Here is a 21,460-nt window from a genome sequence, read left to right as displayed (position 1 = left end):
CTGTTAAAATGTACAAATATTTTCCACTAAATAAAACACACATACACACACACACACACATTTATATTCTACAAGTTAAGCACTCTGCCAGTCTTTCCTACACTCTAGAATTCGTCGCAATTTAGGTCAGGTTACAAGAACTTGCCCTCTGGACAAGGCATATTATTGAAAACCACTATGGCCGGGCGCGGTGGCTCATGCCTGTAATCCCAGCACTTTGGGAGGCCGAGATGGGCGGATCACGAGGTCAGGAGATTGAGACCATCCTGGCTAACATGGTGAAACCCCGACTCTATTAAAAATACAAAAAATTAGCCAGGCGTAGTGGCGGGCGCCTGTAGTCCCAACTACTCAGGAGGCTGAGGCAGGAGAATGGCGTGAACCTGGGAGGCAGAGGTTGCAGTGAGCTGAGATCGCGCCACTGCACTCCAGCCTGGGCGACAGAGCCAGACTCTATCTCAAAAAAAAAAAAAAGAAAACCACTAAAAGAAAGTCAGATACTAAGTTTTAGCTCCTTTACTGTAAAAGACTTGTGGGATTTGGGGAGAAAGGTGAGTACAGATTCATTATTATGAATAATAAAAGCAAAGTGGTATAATGGCTACCAAATACCAAGGGAATTAAACAAAAAATGACAGGGTACTTTAGAAGGATTATTTACTTTTGTTCAGGGTAAAATTTCCAGAGTCAGTAATTTCATATAGTAACATGTTACTGTTTCTTCCTTTTACAAAAATGATACATCAAAAAAGACTAACAAAATATCAAAAGAATGCATAGTAGATCAACATAATGTAGGTATTTTTCATGTGGTTTAGTACTGTTATTGATTTTATTTATTTATTTTTTTTGGAGACAGGATCTCATTCTGTAGCCCAGGCTGGAATGCAGTGGCATGATCAATGGCTCACGGCAGCCTGGACCTCCTGGGTTCAGGCAATCCTCCCACCTCAGTCTCTCCAGTAGCTGGAAATACAGGCACGTGCCACCTCACCTGGCTAATTATTTTTTATTTTTTGCAGAGTTGGGGTTTTGTCATGTTGCCCAGGCTGGTCTCCAACTCCTAGACTCAAGCAATCCGCCCACCTCAGCCTCCCAAAGTGCTAGGATTACAGATGTGCCACCACGCCTGCCTGGCCTGATTTTAAACTGAACAATTTAAAGTGGTTTAGGATATTTGTTTGTTTTGTTATCTAAATGAGGAAGACAAAGGAAGCTTTGGGGAGTTGAAAGTCCTAACTCAGGAAGAGAATTCTCAGTAAGAGTCTTAGGAATGCCAAACTAAATGACAGAAAACCAATCATCCTAATTCAGACTTACTCAAAATGTGATGATTCCTCCTTTTCTCTTATAGTTCTTAAAGGATAGTAAACCAAACCTTTTTCTTAAAGATGTAAATTTTAGAAACAGTTCTTACTAACCTCTGAAACTATTATGACAAACTTAAACTATACGAAAATATCCAAATTAGTCACATAAGCTCTTAGCTTATTTTCACATTTAATTAGGCAAATCTAAACTTGTTTAAAGTAGAAAACACTTTAATTCATTAAATACAAAACTTTTAATATAGAAGGCATTTGTCCTTTGACTCAATCTCACATTTCACATTCTATCTTCTTAGAAGAGAAAGCATTACAGTTTTATCAGTAACAATTAGAACCACAGGAAATGTACAGACTTAAAAAAAAAAAAAAAGAACTTACCAGAAATCCCAATCCTCTGGGGTCACATTGAGCAATTCCTTATCATACCCTTTCTCCTTAACCAGGAACTGGGCAAAGCTATTATAAATGAGCTGCAAATAAGGGGAAGAAAAACAGATTAAATATAACACCCACTATTCATTCTTAAGGTCACAGACCTAAAACCCTAATGGAATTGCTGATGGGGGCAGGTAGGAGGAAGGAAATATCTGTAATTGTGAAGTTCTGCAGTTTAATTCTCCTTCACAAGCAATTTATCATCCCCTGCATGCCCCAGGTAGCTGTCCCATTCAAAATTATACCGTCAGCATACAATTATACAACCAAAGACAATTATTAACCCTACTCCTGAATTCTAATGGGTTGGAGATCATAATTTAAGACTTGACAAAGCTTTTTAAACTTATTTAATACATCACTAAGATGATAAAGATGATGACCACTCTATCCATCCTTGGTCCATTCTGGCCAGAAAGCCCCCATGTCAGGGAAATATATATGGGGACCAGGAAGGTGATCTAAACAAGTCATGATGCCTCTATCAGATACAGGTAATCACTCTTGTTTCTCCACACACACATACACAAAAACCATTAAAAAAAAAAAAAATCTAAAGACAAAGGACAAAGAAAGCCTCTGGAAGCAAGTACAATAATTACAATAATAAATACTCTGTTGATTGCTGACAGATCTTATTTCTCAACAACAAAAAATGCTAGGTTTTTGAGTAAAATATCTGGTTTTTAAGTGCTGGCTAACTTTAAAAGAACTGTACATACCAAACAAAAAGTGCACAAAAGGTAGATGGCCCAACTTTATTCTACCTCAAAGTGTTCTTTGGCCAGTGTTGGGTACACTTGAGCCTGAGCAGAACAGTGGTCTGAGTCAACCTGCACCGTGTCCAAAAGGACACACTGAACAATCTGACCCTTCTTCTACAGATATTAACCCACAACAGGTTTCGATAACATGTCATACTTTTAGTGAGAAGAGTGAGGCAGAGGAGCAGGGGAAATCTCTCCTGGGTAGTGAGGTTTACACTGATACTTAGATGCAGCAGTTCGCTGGGTGAATGCAGAGGGAATGGGGGGCAACTCAGGTTCAGAAACTGAGGGGCCTGCACACAGCTGGAGTAGGGGTGTCGGGGTCTGAGTGTCAGGATATAAGCATGGAGAAAGCAAAGGCTCCTTGTCAAATGTCAAATCGAGTTGCTCCCTGTCATAAAGCTAATTAAAATCACTACACATGTACTTCCATCCAGTGCAATGCGACCTTATCCAGGTCAACTGTTAATTGAACCACATTATGTTAACACTATATACCAACAGTTCTCAACCCTGGTGGTGATTCAGAACCATAGGTGACACTTCTTAAAACTACCCAGAGCTTCCAAGCATACAGGGTAGAGAGGGCCCTCTCTGAAGCACAGAGAACACTGAAAACCACTGACCTGCATGTTTTACAGATTTTTATTCAATCATTAAAAGGAAAAAAGCAATAAAAAATACAGAGTCACTCTGTGATACAAAGTACTATGGACAATAAAAAGTCCACATCATGATCCTGCTTATAAGAAACCAGTGCTGCAGGGCTAACAGATGTAAAATGCTTAGAGCAGAGCCTGGCACACCAGCAAATCCAATTTAAGTATTTGCTATTATTATGTTGTATGTTGCTAAAAACAAAACAAAACAAAACAAAAAAACAGAAAACAAAAACACTGCCCTGACGGGTAGCGCTCGCCCATCTCCACAGTGTAAATATTTCCACCATGGCCTGATTCAAGCCACCAACAGCAGTTTACCTGCTTGCATGATTCCTGAATAGTTAACAACTGGCTTTCACAAGCCCCTAAGAGCGAGCTATTGTACACTTTAGATTTGCCTCTGGTTGAGGCACTTTTGAGTTTCTCCAGTTATTCAAGTGATTAGTCTAAGATATGGGCATGTGCTTCTAAAACACACAAATTCTCCTGGAAGAAAGGAGCCCTTTCCATCAGAGATGCCAACAGGGACAGCAACAGCTGTGATCCTTACCTTGTGGAAGAGATTTTTCTGTAACAGGAGAGAAGGGGGCCAATGGACAGGGAAGAGAAGCAGAGAAAAGCAGTGTGAAGAAAAGCAGGGGCATCTGTACTCTGAAACCCCTGGTCTAGGCAGAAGGCTTCTTGCAGTTTGTCCTTAGAGTATGCTGAGTCTCTCTAGAAGCCTTCATGGCACAGGACTCTCCATGACATTCCTCTCCCAGCCTTAGCTGTCACCACCTCACACTCTCTCAGGACTAATAATAATACATATTCTACAGCAGTTGCCAAGTGGTACCCTGTGGTCCATATGCAGCCTACAAATTATGTTTGGTTCCCACTTAAGGTTGCCAGATAAAATTTAAAAATGCCTAGGTAAATGTGACTTTCAAATAAAAAACAAATAATTTTTTTTTAGTATAAGCATGTCCTATGCAATATTTGGGATCCCACTCTCCCACTCACACATCTACGTTAACCGACTGGTATCAGACTTCTGAGTCTGCAACCTTAGGAGAAACCACGTGTCATCCTCTCTTCTAGAATGCCTTTCCTGAGGCCTCATGTGAGGGGGACACACGCAGTTCTGTGTTTGCACAACTCTGTGCAGTTGTTAAATGCCTACAAAACTGAAAGGAGAGGCACTCACAGCTGTCCATGATGCAGCCCCCACTGACTTCTCCACCATCTTCTCCTGCAACTTGCCACCTTTTGCTTGCACCCAGCAGTTCCTGGTGCTGTTGCTTACTTCAAGGTTCTGGCCTTTACTATAACTCCTCTGGGTGAAGCACTCCTCTCCACCTCCTCACCTGCCAGCTCCAGGCCTTTCCTCTGTGTTTTCGGGCACCATACAGACAGCAAGGCGGGAAGAAGCAGAAATCCACAGCTGGACTACCTTGCTCAGTTGCCCTGGATACACTTTCCTTCTGTGCCCCGTTGCTTGATGCTCTCTTTAACAGTGACTGTGGTGATAATATTTACCTCACGGGGACGTTGTAAGGATTAAATTCATTCATATAAGCAGCATGCTTATTAGAATCATGGCTGTATCATATTCTGTTATTAAAATACCTATTATTTATTCAGTCTATTTATTGAGCCCAGTATGTGCCCAGCACTAAGCTCGGCACACAGAACACACAAGAAACTGTCACAGATACTGATGGAGCCATCACGCTGGGCTCCAGGGGAAGTCCAACAAGTAAACAGGAAGTGTTAATATCATGCGGCATGTGCTATGAGGAATGAAGGGTTTTGTGGAAAAGTGAAGGTGGGCTTAGAGTGGAAGGGCAAACTTTAAGGGCCAAAAAGACTTCCTAAGGGGAACAATGTTTAAGATGAGGCCTGATGGGATGAAGAGCTTCTGTGCAGAGCAAAGAGGCCCTCCAGGCACTGTTGGCAGTGTGCAGCAAGACCCAGGTCATACTACCCACCACAGGGGACCAAGACTAACTCTTCAGCATTTTTGCCTACTGTGTAAGGCTGCCTGGAGGCCTGTGTGTTGATCTCTGTATCCTCAGCTCTAGCATGGTGCTCAGCACACTGTGGGACTTAAAAAAAAAAAGATTTCCACACCAAACATGATCCAAAATTCAATAGGTTACTGTTTTCAAGCTTTAAACATCACTTATTCTCCAGGTTTGCAGTAAAAAAACCTCTTGTCTTTGACAATATTATATTCTGAAATTTTATGATCACCTATGGACAACACTAGCTCTAACATGACAGTGGTTTAACAATATTCCCTCCAAATGAAGGTAACTAAAGAGGAGACACACAAAACTGTGAACCAGGAAGGATTCGAAAGACACAGAGGAAAGGAAAACATGTATCAAAGACCTAAGGGAAGCAGTGGCCAAAGAATCAAGCAGTAAAAAAGCCTTAATTCTCAATGTGACTAAGGAAACCAGACCTGTAAGGTAAGAAAGCAGGAAAGTATAACAGCAGAAAAAGGACATTTAAAAAAAATTTAGCATCTGGGCACAGAAAACACACGAGAAATTCGGGCAGCCACTCTTTTTTGACCTTTAACGTGTACCTGAACTGGCGGGTGCAGGGGCATTACCACAATGGGGCACAGCCCTGGCTGATGTCTGCACCAGTGATCTAGAGTTCTACCCATAAACTGTGAGGTTTCCAAATGGTTTGGGTGGCAACCATAAAAGCAAACACTTCTTTGCCAAGGTACTATTCTAAGCATTATATATCTCTTACTCATTTAATCCTTGCAACAATCTTGTGAGGTAAATCCAATTATTAGCTCCATTTTACAGATGGAGAAACTGAGAAGCAGCACAGGTTAAGTAACTTCCTCGAAGTCACAGAGCTAGTAACAGTGGAGCTGGTGTCCTAATCTAGGCAGTCTGGCTGCGGAGTCCTCGCTTTCACCACTGTACTCATAACCAGCTCTTTTTCTGTATGGATGCTTAGATCTTGGACTAAAAAAATCTGGTAACTTTTCAAAATTAGTTTCCTTGGGAATTGGGAAACCAAAGGAATAGTGGAGGGAGGGCAATTAATTTGAGCGTACAGGTCTGGAAGCATGCATACTCCATGTCCCCCTCCCTCAGGGCACAGTGAGGACCCAAACTTTGCAGACTGTTGGTAGGACTGGAATGTATTCAAAGTGCACGGAGCACGTAGTCGATGCGCAATAAGTATTTATTTTCTTCTCTTGATAGAAGGTAAAATTAGGGCTAAGATCTTAATGACTTTTCAACTAGTGTTCCTTCCAATACACTACACTACATACTACGCATCTCTCCCAGATTGCAGTTTAAACACTGACGGGTGGTTGATCGTGCAAATAGAAAAATGCAGTCAAAAAAAATGCAAGTCCCCAATCAAGTGGCTGTGTCCACAATCAGCTGGTGTCCAGAAAGACATGCAGAGAAGTTCCATGACGTGGGATCTTCAAGGACAGCCCCAGTGCCCCTGACCCCGCCCTCCTCTGCCCTAGAAACCACCGATTCCCCAGCCCGATCTTGCGCAGTTTGCTCCTCCTTCGTTCTTCCCTATCCCTCTCAACATTAGCTAATGGCTGAACTAAATGTGCCGGTCCTCACGGCACCGGCGCGGTGCGGAGGCTGCACACTTCCGCCCCTTCTCGCCGCTGGAGGCCGCGCTCTGCGGAAAGGCTCGGCCGCGGCAGGCCCCCGGCAGCATCCGCCGCTGCCCACGCCTGGAGGAAACTCAAGCCCCAGCCGCCATGGAGGTTGAGCGCAGTGCGCCCCGGGGAGCCCGCGCCACTCACCGGGGCGCTCTCGGGCAGGTTGTAGCGACACAGAGTGTGGTCCAGGTCGAATCCGACCACGTCGCAGGCGGCCAGGGAGAAGTGCTGAGCCATGGCTGCGCGGGGAGCACCAGGGAGCGCCTCGGCCGGGAAGGGTGCAAGGAGCTGGCTGGCGGGACGCTGCGGGACAGGACCGGGCCGGACGCGGCGGGGCGGGGCTGCGGCTGCCAGGGCACCGGGCGCAGCAGCCTCTCCCGCCTCCCGCGCCCTGGAGCACCGCCCCTCGATACGCTTAGCCCCCGCCCCTCGCGCGGCCGGCGTCCTGCGCCGCCCGGAGTCAGGTAGTCAGCTCGCGTCCTCCTGGTACCCCAATGCCGGCGACTCCTGATCTGTCCCGTAAGCCTAGGAGCCCAGAAGGCAGTAGGGGTCCAGGAGCGGTGCCGCTGCTGCACAACTGAGACCTGTAGAAACGTAGCCCTTCCCGAGGGCTACCACAAAATTAACCGGGACTCTCCATCGCCTCAGGGCGCCTCGGAAACCAGGAGATCATGAGGTTAGACCTGACCTTTTACTCGTGTGTGCGTAATAGTAAGATCATGGAAAAAATTCATCCCCTAATATCCCTCTGACCCAGTTAGCCTACAGTTTGGAAGGTCTTTTCGCCCACGTGATCTTTGATAGTGGTTTAAACCAAAAACTTTGTATTCCTTGGTTTCCTAAGTGGTAAAATGGAAGAGAGACCTTTCACCATTTCATACCCTGGAGTGCGTTAGAAAATAAATGTATCAGACATCGTGAAGAACCATTTTGCAAGATGATACTGGTTATGGAAACCAATATTGGTTATTACTTGGTAATCCTATTTTGTTATTGTAATGAAGAATTTTCTATGAGAAGGCATCAGAAACTTCATAGAAATATATAGAGCATACTACAGAAAAAGAAAACTTGCAAACCGTGTTTAAGATTTATAGAGCACAAAATGTTTTGAGTGACATTTGCTTAATTCTCTCAAGAACTGTATAACTACTACCATTTTAGATGCAGAGAAAGTTAATCCATTACATACAATGTATGCCTTAGGGCATTTAATTCTCTTCCTGATTTCCAGATGTGAAGGACTAGCACTTTGAGATCTTTATTACATAGTGCCTCATTTTAAAAAGAAAATACAAATCTATTATGTTTATACTGCCTCAGTTTTCAATTTAAAGGAACAGTGTGTCTAATGGGACAAATCAATAGTCATGACATAATGAAAATATAATTGATTGAGAACTGCATTTAACCCTTTCAAATACTAATCCTTCTGAGGCTAATAGACCAACCAGAGGATTAATTTACTGCAATAGATAGTGCAATTGAGTAGGAGGACACTTATACCTAGTAGACCCATTTGAATAAAATTGATAACTTGTTCCATTATAACACTTAAAAGCCCCAAACAAATCTCTCTGGAATAGGAAAAGTAAAGAATCTTCAAGAAGATTGAGCTGTTCACTGATGAGTCCAACAACCATGTCTTCAATGTCTGTGAACCAAAAGAGAAAAGGCTGGATTGTTGGAGAGGCTGGAAAAAGCTTGTTGGCCCTGGAGTATTGAGCTTGGCATTCTTCTCTGCCCCTTGCAATAGAATGCTACCAAAGTCAAACTTCCAGGAACATGCCACATTGAAGGGCACACGTTTCCTTGGGGAATATCTTGTTTCATGTGGGAGTAGGTGCTTTAGGTACTTTAGGGACTTCCCTTAGTAATACAAATGTACTAGTACATTCATTGTAAGAGGGAAGAGTATAAAAGGATTGTATTTTGTTGACTTAGCAAAAACTTCTCCTTACAAAACCTCTTGAGTGTGCTGAATTGTGAACAGGAAATTGACTGGGGGTGAGGGGAGAGAGGGAACCAGGGCACTCTTAAAGAGAAAAAGACCCCTGTGTCGATAACCAAGTGGTCCTGGGACTGGATCTGGCTATTACATGCGCATCAACAATCTTATGTACTTGCTGATTAACAAATTATATATATTCTGCATGTTTACACAAACAGTTCTTGTGCTAGAGAGTCCACATCATTTAAACTTTGTGGGAGAATTTTGCAAATGATCCAATCCTAGAGGCTTGTACTCTTTCTTGAGCCCCACTCACCTTTCCTTTGTACCTCAAACCGCAGTCTGACTCTTCCAGAAATATAGGCGATGGTTCCCTTCTCTTCTCCCATTCCCTACATAACCCTGAGTTTAAATACAAACACTCAGTTTAATTGTTTCATAAGGCTTATTTTCAGATAAAGATATTTCATTTTCCCTGCACATTAAACTTTTATCACACTTACTGATAAAATGCCACAGCTCTTGTATTATCAGCTACAAGTTCAGTCTTCTACTCAGATACCAATTAATTTCTGTTTCTTTGAGTATCATGGACTGAATTTTGTCCCCCACTCATTCATGTGTTGAAGACGTAACCCACAATGTGTCTATATTTGACATAAGGCCTTCAAGGAAGTAATTAATGTTAAATAAGGCCATAAGGGTGGAGCCCTAATCCAACAGGATTAGCATTCTTATAAGAAGAGGAAGGGGCACCAGAGTTTTCAAGCACAGAAGAAAGGCCATGTGAGAAGCCACAAAACCACAGCTGTCTGCCTGGCGTCGTGGCACACACCTGTAATCCCAGCACTTTGGGAGGCCAAGGTAGGCAGATCGCTTGAGGTAAGGAGTTCAAGACCAGCTTGGGCAACATAGTGAGACCCGTCTCTACAAAAAATATAAAAATTAGCAAGGTGTGGTGGCAGGCACCTATAGTCCTAGCTATTCTAGGGGCTGGGGTGGGAGGATCGCTCGAACTTGGGAGGCAGAGGTTGCAGTGGGCTGGAATCAGGCCATCACACTCCAGCCTGGGTGACAGATTGAGACCCTGTCTTTAAAAAAAAAAAAAAAGCTGTCTGTAAGCCAAGGAGAGTGGCTTCACCAGAAACCGACCCTGACAGCGCCTTGATCTTGGACTTTCAGCCTCCAGAACTGTGAGAAAATAATTTTTTGTTGTCTAAACCACCCATTGTGTGGTATTCTGTTAAGGCACGCTGAGCTGACTAAGGCAGTTAATAAGGATAATTGACTCAAATCAGTGTTGTGTTAAATGTAGGAAATATTTGCCATTTGAAAGATCTGTAAAGGACATGAATTTGGGTTTATGTTGTTTGTTGACTTCTTGAAGTTGGGTACTTTTGCTTATGTGTAACATTAATACCATGCTGTGAAGTTTTAGAGTTTTTTTGTTTTTAGTATTTCATGTACTGTTTTTCTGTATACTTGTGAGTTATGTAATAATTTAGAAATATTCAGAAACAGGAAGTTATATTACAGCTGATTTTCTAGAATTAAATTTCATTTTTACAATTGATCTGCTTTTAATTGAGGTGGTACTATAATTTAGCAATTTTAACCTTAGGTGTGACTTGTGATTAGCTAGCTTAAGCTTTAGACTCTATAATATCTCAATAACTGATCTTTTGTGAATTTATAATACTGTATTTTAACATCTATATTGTAAATATGATTTGCCATACATTTTGGGGAATGAGGGAACTGGCCTGGTTCTTTTTTCATTAGTTTAAAATATGCTTTTCTAAATATTCCTAAGTAAACATTGTATGTTCAATTTTTTGTATAACCTAAGCCAATCTACATATCTTCTGTGGCACATATAATTTCTTTAAGGGGTAAGAAAAAAGTTCATTTACTAAATTGGAAAAAAATAGGAAAAATATAAATTTCTAAAAATAAAACTCTAAGGCACTTAAGTGTTAGACATTTAGCTACATAGAACCAAATACTTATTTGTAATATTATGCTGAGGCCTTTAGATGGCAGTAGTCTTGCATGAGGAATATTTTTAATTTTTTTTAGTAATCTTAAAATCTTTACATTTCTTAATAAAAAATACTTCATTTTCTACTCTCTTGATTTTCTGCTCTGCTCTTACCACAAGAAGAAGAAGCCTACTTAGAAATTTCACTGTGTTTTTTTTTGTGTGTGTGAATTTATTTTTGATGATGGAGAGGGAGGACGTAATGGGACAGAGTCCTTTTGTGTCCGGAGATGGTTCCTTCCGGTGGGTTCTTGGTCTCACTGACTTTAAGAATGAAGCCGCAGACCTTTGTGGTGAGTGTTACTGCTCTTAAAGGTGACATGGACCCAAAGAGTGAGCAGAAGCAAGACTTATTGTGAAGAGCGAAAGAACAAAGCTTCCACAGCATGGAAGGGACCCGAGTGGGTTGCCGCTGCTGGCTGGGGTGGACAGCTTTTATTCCCTTATTTGTCCCTGCACATGTCCTGCCAATTGGTCCATTTTACAGAGCGCTGATTGGTCCATTTTATAGAGTGCTGATTGGTCCATTTTACAAAGTGCTGATTGGTGCATTTACAATCCTTTAGCTAGACACAGAGTGCTGATTGGTGCGTTTTTACAGAGTGCTGATTGGTGCATTTGCAATCCTTTAGCTAGACACAGAGTGCTGATTGGTGTGTTTTTACAGAGTGCTGATTGGTGTGTTTACAATTCTTTAGCTAGACACAGAGCACTGATTGGTGTGTTTTTACAGAGTGCTGATTGGTGCATTCACAATCCTTTAGTTAGACACAGAGTGCTGATTGGTACATTTACAATCCTTTAGCTAGACACAAAAAATCTCCAAGTCCCCACTCGACCCACGAAGTACAGCTGGCTTCACCTCTCAATCTCCTCTCTAAACAGGACACCCCAACTGCTGTTGGGAATTGGGCGATGACCGTTCTAGCTACTTCCTGTGGGATAGGGGCAAAGAAGGGGCCCTACAGTTGTAGTGTCCTCTAGAGGGGAACTCTTTAGGCCAGTCAAAGGGCCAGTGGGTTGCTCCAGGGGTCCTTGGTAGAAGTTGTTAGTTGAGCACATTTGTGGTTCCATTTGTAAGACCATCTGTAGCTTGATGGCCTTGATCCTAGAGGAAACACATTTGACAAGGAGGTTAAAAATAAAGGGCCTGAAGGCGAGTAATAGCAAGATGGCTGTCACGGGACCTAGAAAGGGGAGAAGTCATGTCACCCAATTCCAGAGGTTGTCATAAGAGTTTGAAAGGCATTGTCTGATTTCAGAAGCCTTTTCCTGTAAATGCCGGGCGGCATCTCATACTATCCCCAACTGGTTAGTGTAAAAGCAACACTCTTCCCCTAAGAAGCTGCAAAGTCCTCCTTTCTCAGCAGTGAAGAGGTCTAGGCCTTGGCGGTTTTGGAGAGTCACTGCTGCCAAAGAGTCTATTTGGGATTATAGTTACTATCCTTACTGGATAGATTTTGTTATTTCTTTCACACTGTCTGAGAAATCCTTTGAGAGTGTGTGGTAGTAGGATCATGAAGTAGATAAACCTGCTATTCTGCTTCCTGTAGCAGTGGCCATTTGTAACCCTGTAAGTGGGGGTATTAGTTGCATGGCCCTGCACTGATGGACTTGAGCTTTGAGGGGCACTGATAGGGTCTGATGTCCATAAGATTAGAAGTTAGGATAATACATGTTACACTGTTAACTTTTAGCAAACTTTACTTTTGTTGAAAACCTTGTAAGTTTGGGATTTTAATTTTTCTTTGCTATTAATAAAACCTCTTTCAGTCCGTATTAACTTAGAATTGATATAGATGGCTCCTTCCTGATTCTGTAAATACTTTAAGGTTTGGCTGAGTGCAGGCAACTCCCACGTTTGAGCAGACCAATTATTAGGCACTTTTCCTAACTCTGCTTCTACAAAGAGTTCCCTTATCACTTACTGAATACCCATTGTGGCTTTTTCCCTTAATCACCTGGGAGGAACCATCTATCGTCCTGTCCTGAAGGGAGTTCTTCCTAGGTCTGGTGGCACCTTTGGATGGTGATTAATTAAGATTTAGATCCCCTGTTAGGAAACCTGCTGGGTTAAGGATTTTTGATAGAAAGGCTACGGGTTTTCAGTGGCCTCAGTATTTTCGGCCTATGCCCTTGTTTACACTGACAACAAGGTGGTATTGGAGTGTTATAGGGTTATAGAGAAGACCTTCTATTATCAATTATAGGTTTTAAATTTACCCTGGATTTTAAAGGAATACGGTACACTGTTTTTTCTTTACTACTTCCATCTCTCTTTCTTTCTCTTTGACTTCTTTGTCTCTATCTTTCTCTCTTTCTTACTCCCTGTCTGTCTCTTCATCTCTCTCTTTGACTTTCTGTCTCTCTTTCTCTCTGACTCCCTTTTTGTCTCTGTCTCTTCCCCTCTCTTCCTTTCTTTCTCTGACTTTCTGTCTCTTTCTCTCTTTCCTTTCTGCTGCTCTTTCCCTGCCTCTGCCAGATGCTTGTGCTGCTGTTCTCCCCTCTCCTTTCCCTTTTGATGGCTTCGGCAGTGTAAGACTGCCACCTCTTTGGGTTTTTGCACTGCTTGCAATAACTCCATGGTTTCCTTGTGATATTTAATGGAAGTTCCCCCAAAGGTTAGGAACTCCCTTTTTTTCCATATTGCAGCATGAGCATGTAGGATTACATAAGCATGCTTACTATCTGTAGCAAAGTCTACCAATTACAACTGAGGACGTGGGAGGAATACCTGGTTACAGGCCGTCCCAGGGTTCCTCGGATGGTAATGGACCTTGAGGACAGCTGTCCGGGACAGGAGATTAACACTGAGAAAGCCACGCCAGTGTCCAGGAGGAAGTCAATTTCCTGGCCCTTAATGGTTAAATGTACCCGGGGCTCAGTGAGGGTGATGACATGAGCTGGCGCTTGCCCCGGGCGCCCTCAGTCCTGTTGTTGGATCATCTTGTTGGGGGATTCTGGCCCAGAGAACCTTTGTCCGCTGGGGCAGTGCACCTTCCAGTGATTGCCTTGGCATAGTGGACATGAGCGAGGGGGCAGCTTGTTTCTTGTTGGACAATATTTTTAAGGTGTCCTTGAAAACCACACTGGTAACAAGCCTTATTGGGTGATTGGCCTGCTCCATTTTCTGTCCTTTCTGAACCACCAAGGTTTGTTTGTATGAGGGCCATGACTAAGGCTGTGGCCTTTCTCTTATCTTGCTTTTCCTTTTCGGCCTATTCCTTTTGGTCCCTATTATAGAACACTAGGGTTGCCAGGTTTAATAATGCCTCCAGATTTTGTTCAGGGCCCAGGGCTCACTTTTGGAGCTTTCTCCTGATACCTGCAGCTGATTGGGTAATGAACTTATTTTTTAGGATCAATTGAACCTCAAGTGAGTCAGGTGACAGGGGAGTATATTTTCTTAAGACCTCCCATAGCCACTTGAGGAAGGCAGGATTTTCTTCCTTTCCCTGAGTTATGGTGGACATCATTGAATAATAATTTTCCTAATTCTCCTTAGTCCTTCTGGAACGCAGGTCAACAGACGTTTGCAACTCCAGTCCCCATGATCTGAGTCGAGGTCCCAGTGGGGATCCATACTGGGGACTGCTTGCTGACCTGTAGCGAATTTGTCCCTTTCTTCAGCTGTCATTCTATCATTTACTTGACTAAGATACCAGGTATCTCCAAACTCTCAGACTGCAGCTAAAACGTTCTTTTCATTAAAGGCTAGGGTTTGATCTAACAATGGCATGACATCTCTCCAAGTGAGATCAAAGGTTTGCCCTAGACCCTGTAGGACATCTATGTACCTATCAGGATCATCTGAAAACTTCCCCAGGTCTACCTTGATCTGCTTTCAATCAGAGAGGCAGAAGGGGACATGTACCCGAGTTGGGCCAAATTTCCCTCCCCCTACAGCTTGAAGGGGACATAACCGAGAGCCCCGGGGGTTTTTGTGGTCTCTTGGAGATTTCTTTGCTTATTTCCTTCTGGGCAGGGGAGATTAGAGGAGGCTTATCATTAATAGGAAGGGGAGCTATAGGGAGGCTAGGCTATGGGCGTAAGCTGAGAGGTCCTCCTGTGGGATGTAAATTGCAAGCTTTGCATAGTTGTGGATTCACCTTCAATGAAAAGAAAGCTTGTACATAAGGTATTTCACTCCATTTGCCTTCCCTCTTACAGAAAAGGTCAAGCTGTAGGATAGTATTGTTATTTATACCTCCCTCAGGTGGCCATTTTTCTCCATCAGAGAGAGAATATTGGGACCAGGCAATAGTGCAGAAAAAAATGAGCTGCCTCTTTTTCAGGGTTTGTGGGTCAAATTGGTCCCAATGGCTTAGGATGCATTTCAAGGATGAGCCTATTGATGCCTGAGTGTTTCCCATCTGAAAGAAAAAACTGCCAGTGATTTTGGTTTGTTTGTTTTCCCCCCGCTACCCAAGAACCCGCAATGGTCCCCAGACCCTGCTGATCGGAATAGTTGCACTCACTGATGCAGCAGCAGAAACCCCTCTTGCTCAAGAACCTGCAACAGTCCCTGGACCCTGTTGATCAGAATAGTTGTGCTCACTGATGCAGCAGCAGAAACACTAGTTTTCCTCCTACACCACAGGGAGGACCGAGTAAGGTCGGATTTAGTGGCCCTTACTGATGTATTCTTGAAAACCTGCACCCTTGCCTGTCCTCCTAGACCACAAAGAGGACCGAGAAAAATCGGATTTAATGGCTCTTACCGATGCATTCTCAAAAACCTGTTAGAGTCCTAAGCATTCTCCTGTTAGTATTGGGACCTTACCACTGTCCTATAAAGATGTTATGCCCCAAAAATGAAGTGGAGGGCCATACCCTGAGGGAGGGAAGGGATCTCCAGGGTTGGAAGAGTGATGCCTTTTGTCCTACTTCTCATCATATGGATAGGAAGGATATCATTTCTGAGACTCCCCATATCCTAGCTTCAGGAATAGCTTTTGTTAGGCCTTCTTATCTGAGGAGGGATCCTAAAATTCCAGATAGTCCCTCCACCAACAGGGCTTTGGGCAAAAATTATGTCTCTGATTGGTAAGCCCAGGTGCCTAAAGAAGGTAACAGAGTCCTGAAGTTTATACTAGAAATCATTCTTATAGGAGAAATTAGAAAAGCACCAGAGACATGGAGTGGTTTTTAGAAGTGGGACTAGCCTCGGAGAAGAGAGGTGAGAGGAAGTTTGTCTGACAGGCATTAGGACCCAAGAGGTGAGGGTCAGGCTAGATAGGATAGATGGGTGAGTCTCGCTTGGGCAACGTGACTTTGAGAGTTCCACACATGGCTACAGGGTCAACCAACTTTTTGTCTGGACTCCGGAGCTGAATGGCTTTCCTCTCTGTCGACCCTCAGCTCAGCCCAGAAGTACAGGAAAAGTGGAAGCTGGTTCCAGGCAAACCAATGTTCCCAACTCCAAAGAGCCAGGGGTTGTCAGAGAGCTCTTTCCCAGAAAGCCTGACACCCGTGTCTTCAGTCTGATGGCCACGCTAGTCTCTTTTAACTGGCTGACAGTTGCCTGGTGTTTAGCCCCCGAATTCTAAGGAAAAATAGGACAGAATAGCAAGTGAAAGGGGTCCAATGGTACTCACTGCTTGGTGATAGGCAATAGTCCCTTCATGGTTGAAAAAATGTGTCTTGAGTTGGTTCTTTCCGGTGGGTTCTTGGTCTCACTGACTTCAAGAATGGAGCCTCAGATCTTCGCGGTGAGTGTTAGAGCTCTTAAAGGTGGTGCAGACCCAAAGAGTGAGCAGAAGCAAGATTTATTGTGAAGAGCGAAAGAACAAAGCTTCCACAGCATGGAAGGGGACCCAAGCGGGCTGCCGCTGCTGGCTGGGGTGGCCAGCTTTTAATCCCTTATTTGTCCCCACCCATGTCCTGCTGATTGGTCCATTTTACAGAGTGCTGATTAGTGCATTTACAATCCTTTAGCTAGACACAGAGCTCTGATTGCTGTGTTTTTACAGAGTGCTGATTTGTGCATTTACAATCCTTTAGCTAGACACAGAGTGCTCATTGGTACATTTACAATCCGTTAGCTAGACACAAAAAATCTCCAAGCCCCCACACGACCCAGGAAGTCCAAGTGGCTTCACCTCTCACTTTTGTAGGAAACTTCTTATAAAGCTTGTGTCTAGATTTAAAAAAATGTTTAAAATATGAAGTGAATTCCTCTTGGATAGATATTAAGTGGCAGGATTACAATTTTAAAAAAATCTCAAATGGTAGAGCAATGAATTGAAATTTAATTAAATGTTAAGTTTTGCTTTAAGGTTCAAATAATCAACTTTAATGATATATGATAGGGAATGTTGATTTGCCAGCAGCTGGGATGGAAATACAATATGGATAAACTCAAGGTAAGCTCAGCTAGTTCCAAGTTAAACTTAATGTCTCTTTGACTGTCACTTTATAATACCTCTCTTTGACTTTGGCTGTTCTTTTGGGGGTGTGGGGCTTCTAAATTGCAGAAGGGCTAACATACTATTGAGAGGTCTGGGGAGAGAATTTTGATCCTTGATTAATGGCATCCACATACATGGCTTTTCCTGGACTAGACCATCCTTGGTGATTTTAGGTTACCTCTGGACACATTGTCTGTAACCACCACTGCCGCATAAACTTTAAAACACTTCAGTTACAGTGTTGTCTAAAACATGTTTAGTTTTGACTCAAACCATGAGGCCATTTCAGGCCTGCCTCTCCACACTCAGCCAACCTCTGTACTTATCTTGCAATCACAGGAAACCTTTGGTTTTGGAACCACAGAAAAAGAAGATGTGTGTACTATGATTGGGGAAGGTGAGGTCACTACCTCAGACCCTGTCTGTAGATGTGACCCACTGTTCCTATTCTAATCACTGTCCCGTATCATCACAGGACACCCTGCAAAGCTGTTTTCTCTCAGAATTCCAAATGCGAATCAGGACCTAGTTTTCTCTGCTTTGGGACCCCCAAGCTCATGTTGGGGGTGCTGTTGTTTCCTGTACAAGGGATTTAACCTTGCAGTGGGACAGAGTGTGGGACCCATGGCACAGCTCATTATCATGCTCTTCATCCTGTTTATCTGAGACTAACATTCACAGATAAAATACAAAATGCCCAATTAAATTTGAATGCCCCAAATTTTGTGGAACTTCTTAATACTAAAAAATATTTATCTGAAATTCAAATTTATCTGAAATTCAAATTTAAATTGATATTCTATATTTTTATTTGCTAAATCTGGCATTGTGAGACAGGGACTCAATATCCTTTTGAAACAAAGTTTTTGGAAACACTTTTATAATTAGTATTTTTTTTTTCCTTCAGAAGGAAAGTCAAATGTGCCTTGGGGTTTGTTATAGGCGGAAATGTGTCCGTCCAAAAGTCATATTTTAAAGTCTAACCCTCAGTATTTCAGAATGTGATGATACTTGGTGATAGGGCCTTTGAAGAGGTGATTAAGTTAACATGAGGCTTTAAGGTGAGCCCAGATCCAATCTGTCTGTTGTCCTTATAAGAAGAGAAAATTAGACACATAAAGATACAGCAGGGATGCACAAACAAAGAGTGTGTGAGGACACAGTGAGAAAGAAAAGTCATGTGAAGCCACAGTGAGAAGGCAGCCATCTACAAGACAAAACAGGCGTCAGAAGAAACCAAGCCTGCTGACACCTTGATCTTGGACTTCTGGCCTCCAGAACTGTAAGAAATACATGTCCGTTATTCAAGCACCCAATCTGTGGCATATTGTTATGGCAGCCCTAGCAAACTAATACAGCATTCAAGACTATTTATTTACTATTAGAGTCTAGAGTTCATTTTGGGAAACAAAACCAAGAATTGTCTCTCTTTTCTGCTCTAGAAGATCTTCCTTTTGGGGCTGGGCTGAGAAAACTATTGCTGCTTTCTGAGTTGGGGGAAATTTGAAGCAAAGATATCTGTCAATATCTTAATGTTATGCAGCATGGGCAAAATCTATAAACAAAGATATAATGGAAGCATTTAAGCCAAGCCTTTGTATCTAGGGATTGGTGTCTCTGAGGGATTATGGGAAATTTGTGAGATAGTTTTGGAGTGTGGTCAGCATTTTGATATTAATAGCAGTATAAATAATATGTAAGAAGACTGAAATGGTTCTTACACTCATGTCTGTACTTTCCTCTTTTGCCTCATGTATTGATTCCAGTTTTTCAAATATCTAGGTGAGTTAAATTTTTGATTCTTTAAGGGTATTCCAAATATGAACATATTTCAGGAATCCCTTATAAACTGTGATCCAGTCAATTTGGGGCTCCCCATGGATCAGTCGTAAGTGCATAACTTCTTTGTCTTCAGATCTCTTGGGCACCTTTCAGTCAGTTAACTCAGAAAGTGTTTACTTTCATGACTTAACTGACTGAAAGCATCCAAGGAGAGCTAATCATATTAAAAGACCAATCAATCATTCATTCATAAATTATTATTGAATTTGTCAGACATTGTCCCTGTCTTTGCTTGCTCTGAGCACCAGAATCGCATCTGCAATATTAGCTAGACTTGAGAAATTGAACTACGACAATACATAAGAAGAAACCTTGAACCAGGGATGTTAGGAAGGTACTAAATATTTTAGCTGAAAATGACATAGTACATATCACATACTCTGTAGTGTACAATTATATGTGTGTACATATGCAACAAAATATAAATGTTATTTGGTGAGATTATGACATTTGTTTTCAACTTCCTTGCGCTTAAGAAATCAGAGGAAATGTTTTTATGGTAAGAGAATGCTCTTAGGTCAGGCTTTCTCTTCTTCCAGGGTTAGCTTGTTTCATAGTTCTTGTCCTACGCCATTGTGCACTGAGGTATTGAGTTCTCATGTCTGTTTTTTTTATTACTATTTGCAGAAAATTTATAATTTCTCAAAAGTTACTTTACTGCATCTTTCTCATGGATGGGTTGCCCTAAAAGCAGAGCCTGTGACAAGGACTTGGCTGCAGGTGGTATATTAGGAGATGATCCCAGGAATAAACAGTAAAGTAATGGAGAGAGAGTAAGCCAGTAACAATACCAAAAAGCAACATCAAGATCAGTGTTGTAGGCAACGGTGGTTCAATTCTGCTGGCATGTCCCATGAAACACAGAGGATCCTTCCTGGAATTGTCCACTGGAAGGAGGAGAGGCTGAGTGTTTACCCAATGGCTCCTGTTGTCATGATTGAGGGTTATCCACTCACCAACTTTCAGGCCGTGCTTGCGCTTGGGCTCCTATGGCCTCAGAGAAGGTCCTTGGGCACAAAGGAAAAGGACCTTGCAGAGCTCTGTTGAGGTGGGTCATTGCTAGTGTGGCATAAGTCTGTACTTACCTGAAAATGAGCATGTATGAGCTGTGGTTGAAATCAAAAGTGGGCTAAGGGGATGTGAAACAGGGTACCAGTGCCATCTGCTACAGTGGCCATTCTTGTAAAAGCTGATTCACTTCAGTGTAGTCCACAAAATTTATTCCAATCTGTAACAATTAGGCTGGGAATGGTATCTCCATCTGTTGGCCAGTCTGTCTCTAACCCCCTGTTCCTTCTGTATCTTCTCTTTCTGTTCCATCTGTGGGCTACTCTGTATTCTCTGCCCCACGGCAAAGTAATACAACTCAGTGGAAATTACCATAAATAGTTTAGTGCTTTCCAAACGTGTTCGTGTCATGACTCACATAGAAAATGGTGAAGTTTATTTAGCATGCTGGAACACACAGAAAAAGCTGGTCCAGGTAGGTGGGGCAGCTTAGGCTTTGGGCTTACTCTAGGGTGCAGAGGGCAGGGCTGATCAATATTGTAGCATAAATATAACCTGGTATGTGTTGGGTATATTGATTGAAATATTTTATTGAATAAACTTCTATTTTTTTCTTTTTAAATGCTAGTAAACTCTTGGCTTCTTACTTCTCAGTTCAGTTTAGCAAATGTTTATTGAGAATGTACTGCATGCCAGGCACTATGGTAGCTACCATAAAAATATAGACAAAGTAAGTACCTTGCCTAGAGGGGCCTGCGGTTTAGAGAAAGAGATGGCACATAATCTGGTAACTACAATAAAATACTGCGTATAAAATAAAGAGGAGAGGTTATTTTGGCAATGCTTCTTTCATTCATGCTGAGTGCTCTGCTCGAAATATTTTTTCCCCCTTGATTTTCTGATTTCCATTCCCATGCAGGATATCTCCATTACCTTTAGAAATGACATCAAGTATTTTGTCTAGCTGCAGGAACCTGAGGTTACCTTTACATCTTTTTGTTGTATTATAACCTGTTTTCATGTCAGTCTTCTCCTCCAGCTCTAAGTTATTTCACATGGGGACTTTGTCATGTTCATTTTTGTGTCTCAGTGCCTAGCACACAACCTGGCACATAATATCCATTGAATGAATGAATGAATTCCCATTTATTCATTTTCATCTTTTCAGTTGTGAAGTTGTCAATGGCTGCAAAGAGGCTTTTATTCAGAGGCCGGAGGCACCCATATTTCACTGAAATTCTGAATCCCATGTCCTTAGTAATCAATTAATCACAGATTTAGAATAAAGATTTCATTTGCTTGGAGCCAATTTCAGGAAGTGTTCTGACAACCACTAATTTTTAGTTCTGTTGAATACTAGTATCAGTGCA

At 42.4% G+C, this 21,460-nt stretch overlaps 2 protein-coding genes across 3 annotated transcripts in view; one reads left to right on the top strand and one right to left on the bottom strand.

Annotated features, from left to right (window-relative positions):
- The window catches only part of NT5DC1 (5'-nucleotidase domain containing 1), a 138,844-nt gene extending 131,599 nt beyond the window's left edge, over nucleotides 1-7,245 (bottom strand). Inside the window, exons 1-2 of one of the 2 annotated variants that reach the window (XM_024249210.3) lie at nucleotides 6,983-7,245; nucleotides 1,707-1,798 (exon numbers count right to left, since the gene is read on the bottom strand). In XM_024249210.3, coding sequence (XP_024104978.1) covers nucleotides 1,707-1,798; nucleotides 6,983-7,075 — 185 coding nt within the window. In that variant the 5' untranslated portion in view covers nucleotides 7,076-7,245. The remainder of the gene's footprint in view (nucleotides 1-1,706; nucleotides 1,799-6,982) is intronic. The other variant, XM_024249211.3, reaches the window with a different exon arrangement.
- FRK (fyn related Src family tyrosine kinase) overlaps nucleotides 7,184-21,460 on the top strand; it is a 158,189-nt gene continuing 143,912 nt past the window's right edge. The window contains exon 1 of the mRNA XM_054558068.2: nucleotides 7,184-7,514. Coding sequence (XP_054414043.1) covers nucleotides 7,510-7,514 — 5 coding nt within the window. The 5' untranslated portion in view covers nucleotides 7,184-7,509. The remainder of the gene's footprint in view (nucleotides 7,515-21,460) is intronic.

The sequence above is a fragment of the Pongo abelii genome, chromosome 5 (genome assembly GCF_028885655.2).
Source record: "Pongo abelii isolate AG06213 chromosome 5, NHGRI_mPonAbe1-v2.0_pri, whole genome shotgun sequence".
NCBI lineage: Eukaryota > Metazoa > Chordata > Mammalia > Primates > Hominidae > Pongo > Pongo abelii.
This window is presented reverse-complemented; position numbering and strand designations above follow the sequence as displayed.